Genomic DNA, 4,680 nt, shown 5'->3' on the forward strand with positions numbered 1-4,680 from the left:
TTTGAACCATTTGATTAAGGGTAGTGCTATTCACACATATATTTTTACTTCTCACATACTCTTGTTAATTTTTATTCATTGATCTTGTCAATTCATTCAAACCGACGATTAAAAATTAAGAAAATGCAGAACATGTAAAAATAAGTATGTGAACATCACCGTCCTTTAACAAATGAATCTAAAATTAGAACCTTTGGATCAAATGGACAGATTTCATATGGCATCAAAAGAAACAAAAGTCCATAAAAAGCAAATGGGTTGAAAAATGAAGATACCAACAAACCACTCTTGTTGGTTTAAGATGTGGCTTCATTTTATTTATTTCTTTCTATTTTTAACCACTCATTTTAATTTTGACCAAAAAAAAATATTTCAACAAATGCCTTAAAAAAGATCTCAATCATAATTAAGGTGCTCAGAAATGCACCAGATTTGAAAAAAGGACACCCCACCTTTTCTCTCTCTCTCTCTCTCTCCTCTTCCTCTCTCCTCTCTCCTCTCCCCTATCCCTTTCTCCTTTCTCTCAAGGTTCTCTCCACCTTTAAACTTCTCTCTTTCTTTCTCCCTAGATTTTGGTGAATCAGTTTGAGTTTTTTGTAATCTAGAGCACTGCAAAAAGTGAGAGGAAAGAGAGAGAAGAGGAGAGAGAATCGGAGTGAAAGCCAACCCAGTTTTGGTTTTTCACAATCTTGTGCCAATTTGAGGCCTTTTTTGTTTAGATCACTGTAAAGAGAAAAATGGGTATTGCCAATCAAGAGGCGGTAAAGCAGTTTCAGAAGTTAATGGAAGAAGGTGAGCTTTTTAAACCCACTTTAAAATCTGCATAATTTTCTCATTTGATCTAATATTTAGCTAATTTTTAATTATTTTTTTGCTCTGAATTTACAGTTGACGAGCCACTGAAGAATACATTTGAGGTTAGACCATTCCTTTTCTTTTAGTTTTGCTCGATCTGTTCCGTGTTTGGATACTGGGAAAAAAGATTGAACAAGAAAATGACTTTGGAGTTTTGAAATTTTGTTACTTTAATGATTTGCGGCGTTAGAGATCAAAACCCATTACGCAGTTTACCACAATTTAGTCGTTTTAGCTTACTGTTTAGGTCATATGTCAATATTTTGGATGTGATCCGAGTCTCCGATGCCATGCATTTTCGGAGTTTCTGTCTGTTTTTAGGCCGGGTGAATTCATTTGTTAAATCAGATGTTTACCGCGGAAGGTCATCTGCTATGGTGATCCTAATCACTGGTTACTAAGAGAATGCCGGCAGCATATTAATTATTACTTAATCGATCTGATCTTGCTCGTTTTTGGGTGGATGAAACTTCATATTCGCTTATAGTGAGAGGAAAGTATTGAGTTTCTATGGAATCTTCATATTGGGTTTTAATAAAGATGGAGTTTTTGTGCAAATATAGCGTCGGGTTTGTGCTCTGAATTGGTGAACCTATTCTGCGGGTGATGAACAATTTAATTGAACTGAACCTTACTGCATCTAATTGGGCATGATGTACTTGTTGCATTTTTTTGGACAATGCATAATGAAATGAAGCCCTTTGTTATGGAAGTATGGGGGGAGGAGGAAGGAGGGGGAGGGGATTACATTGTTCGAGAGAGAGAGAGGGGCAAAGGATCCTAACCAGAAAAAGAAAAAAAGGATGGAGAAAAAGAAAGCCAAAGGAAAATCAGAGAGATGGCATTGACCAAGCTAAACTTTTGTAAAGTTTTGATAAAATATAGCGTGGTTTTGAGGCTTATTCTTGTTTTGCTTCAAATTCATGAATTGAAGGGGATAATATTGTTCTTTTCTTTTATGATATATGGTTTGCATAAATGATATCTCAAATTCACTTGGCGCCTCTTGATCTACAGAATGTGCACCAGGGGTATCCAAATGAGACATTAATGCGTTTTCTTAAAGCTCGGGACATGAATGTGGGAAAAGCCCATAAAATGGTTAGATTCATTCAGTTTACTAAATAATAGTTATAATGTTTCAGGTTTCAAGATCTCAAGCTGTTCATCTTTTGCTTATAATGCTTTCCTAATAATGCTAAACTGTTCCAGTTGCTCGACTGTTTACAATGGAGGATAGAAAGCGAAATTGACAATATATTGGCGGTGAGTTTTCTCAATGAATAATTAGTAAATAAACATGATGTCTTGTGACCAGTCACTTGTAGTTCTCTTGAGATTCATGCATTTCAGGCTTAGTTATGGTGAGATTTGATACTTTAACCGTGGTGGAAAAGTGAATATACTTAATGTGGTGACAAAGCATTTAATTTGCTATGTACAGAAACCAATCATCCCAAATGATTTGTACAGAGCAGTGCGAGATTCGCAGCTTGTGGGATTGTCAGGTTACTCGAAAAAGGTATCCTGATTTTTTCTTCTTTCGGCTGCAAAACATGATTAGCTTTTGCTCCCTCAGGGTGCATTACTTTTAATTTCAAACTTAATTCTTATATCTCATTGTTGTATTGATTTCTTTTTCCAGGGTCTTCCTGTCATTGCTGTTGGTGTGGGGCAAAGCACATTTGACAAAGCTTCTGTAAGGATGATATAATTTGTCTGTTTAATTTTCTTCAACATAGATAACTTTGTATGTCTGGTTTTGATGTGTAATGATGGAAACCATTATCAAGAAATCATCTAAGTTACGCTGGGGCTTTAAGCTGTTATGTGGGTCGTATCTGTGCTTACACATTAGAATGTATGATGCGTCTGACCTGAGAGAAGGCATTAGAATATATTGGCATAATGTTCTATATTTTGGTGTTACCGAGACTTCCAATGCTAAGAAAATGAGTCATTAAGTATACCATGGAGTTTTGAGATATTGTAGCATTGGTCATGTATTGACATGCAGATACACAAATTTTCTAAAATAATGAGCTTTATGTGCCAATGTACTTTCTGTTAAAACGTAGTTTGGCACATGTTTGTATGCACTTATGTAATATTATTATTCTTGTAGTGATGCTTACTTGTTTGATTCGTTGTCATTGTAGGTAAATTACTATGTTCAGTCTCACATCCAAATGAATGAGTACAGAGATCGTGTTGTATTGGTGAGTACTTGAGAATGTTTAGTTTTATCTTTCTAATGGGGAATTCTTTTAGGAGCCTGATTTTTCCCCCTTTTTGTTGTAGCCTTCCGCAACAAAGAAGTATGGACAGTATATTGGAACGTGTGTGAAGGTTTTGGATATGACTGGTTTAAGGCTCTCAGCACTTAACCAGATAAAGGTATCTCTTGCTATAGCATGAGCCTCTATTCGTTTGCCTTTTGTTTTTCTTTGATTCTTTTTGTATGGACCCGTGAGATTGACACTTTGTATGATCTGTTGATGCAGCTTTTGACTGTTGTCTCTACAATTGATGACTTAAACTATCCAGAGAAGACGGATACATACTATATCGTCAATGTCCCATACATATTTTCTGCCTGTTGGAAGGTTTGTATCATAACAACTCACACTTTGAAATAATACGTCGGAAAAAGGGAAAAGGATTTGGTGGGTGTTACACGAGTCCTAATGTAAAGTCTTGACAGGTGGTAAAGCCTCTTTTACAAGAAAGAACAAGGAGGAAAATCCAGGTTCTTCAAGGTTCTGGGAAAGACGAATTACTGAAAGTAAGCATGTTCTTTGGTTCAACTTTTACCACTGACTTCCTATTCCGTTATTTCTACCTTCTTGCTGGCAACTTAATATCGTGTTATATTCTACCCTGTAAACTTTGCAAAGTGTTAAATATCTTGTTCTTTTCCAGCTGCATTTGTTCATCTATGTTTTGTTTGGTTTCCTTGATGATCACAACCTGACCTGAAAATGTTTATGCAGATCATGGACTACGCATCTCTCCCACATTTTTGTAGAAAAGAGGGATCCGGGTCCTCTCGGCATTCTGACAACGGACACACTAACAATTGTTTCTCCTTTGACCATCCATTCCATCAAGAGCTCTACAATTTCGTCAAGCAACAAGCGAGCTTGAGGGAGTCCATTGCACCACTCAAGCAGGGATCCTTCCATGTTAATTTTCCAGAGACGGACCCAGAACGTGCAGACATTGCAAAGACCATAGAATCCGAGTTCCAAAAGTTCGGAAATCAGAATCAAAACGGGCTCGCCAAGTCACTAAGTGGCTTAAGAGTCAATGGTGCTTCATAATTTTATAGCACTTACTTAGCCAACTAGATCCTACATGACAATGTAGCTAAACACTCTTCCTTTGCCATGAGGCAGGAATGATCCAAATTTAATTTTATGTATCAGTGTAATGCTTGCATCGGCTCGATGCAGATTTTTTAGTACGAACTAATACTAATAGGGTTGTATCGCGGTTTTTGTAGGACTTTGCAAAACCGATTAAAACCCGAGTTATAGTAAGATTTTATGATGGGTTATGTACTAGTGATCTAGTATTCTGTTTTGATTTTTCTCCGGTCCAACTTAAAGAAGCAGGTTTTATGAGGGTGTTTTTTTCGTACTTTTCAAAATCGATTACAAATCGTGAGTGAATATGCAGTAAAGAGTAATATTATAGGCCCCTTGGAACCGGTATATTCATTTTTCTAGGTCATCAATGGTCGAGTTGACCTACTCAAGTTGCACTCCTACGGATGCGTATGAAAATGGGAAAATGAACAAATAATGGTAATAGGGCTCGAGA

At 36.7% G+C, this 4,680-nt stretch overlaps 1 protein-coding gene across 1 annotated transcript; it reads left to right on the forward strand.

The window, feature by feature from the left end:
* The first annotated feature begins 413 nt into the window (after window positions 1-413).
* Window positions 414-4,414, forward strand: LOC137715152 (SEC14 cytosolic factor). The gene is made up of 11 exons (XM_068454385.2): window positions 414-792; window positions 889-917; window positions 1,873-1,956; window positions 2,068-2,121; window positions 2,300-2,377; window positions 2,501-2,554; window positions 3,015-3,074; window positions 3,157-3,252; window positions 3,360-3,461; window positions 3,560-3,640; window positions 3,849-4,414. The coding sequence occupies exons 1-11, from the start codon at window positions 738-740 to the stop codon at window positions 4,176-4,178; spliced, it is 1,023 nt and encodes a 340-aa protein (XP_068310486.1). The 5' UTR covers window positions 414-737; the 3' UTR covers window positions 4,179-4,414.
* The last annotated feature ends 266 nt before the right edge of the window (window positions 4,415-4,680 follow it).

The sequence above is a fragment of the Pyrus communis genome, chromosome 3 (genome assembly GCF_041283825.1).
Source record: "Pyrus communis isolate YQ-2024b chromosome 3, ASM4128382v1, whole genome shotgun sequence".
Taxonomy (NCBI): Eukaryota; Viridiplantae; Streptophyta; class Magnoliopsida; order Rosales; family Rosaceae; genus Pyrus; species Pyrus communis.

Bases quoted from the DNA above. Each gene is read 5' to 3' on its own strand.
- LOC137715152 (XM_068454385.2), top strand. From the start codon at position 738: ATGGGTATTGCCAATCAAGAGGCGGTAAAGCAGTTTCAGAAGTTAATG. The intron at 918-1,872 runs GTTAGACCATTC...CTTGATCTACAG, and splicing joins CACTGAAGAATACATTTGAG to AATGTGCACCAGGGGTATCC. The intron at 3,462-3,559 runs GTTTGTATCATA...AAGTCTTGACAG, and splicing joins TATTTTCTGCCTGTTGGAAG to GTGGTAAAGCCTCTTTTACA.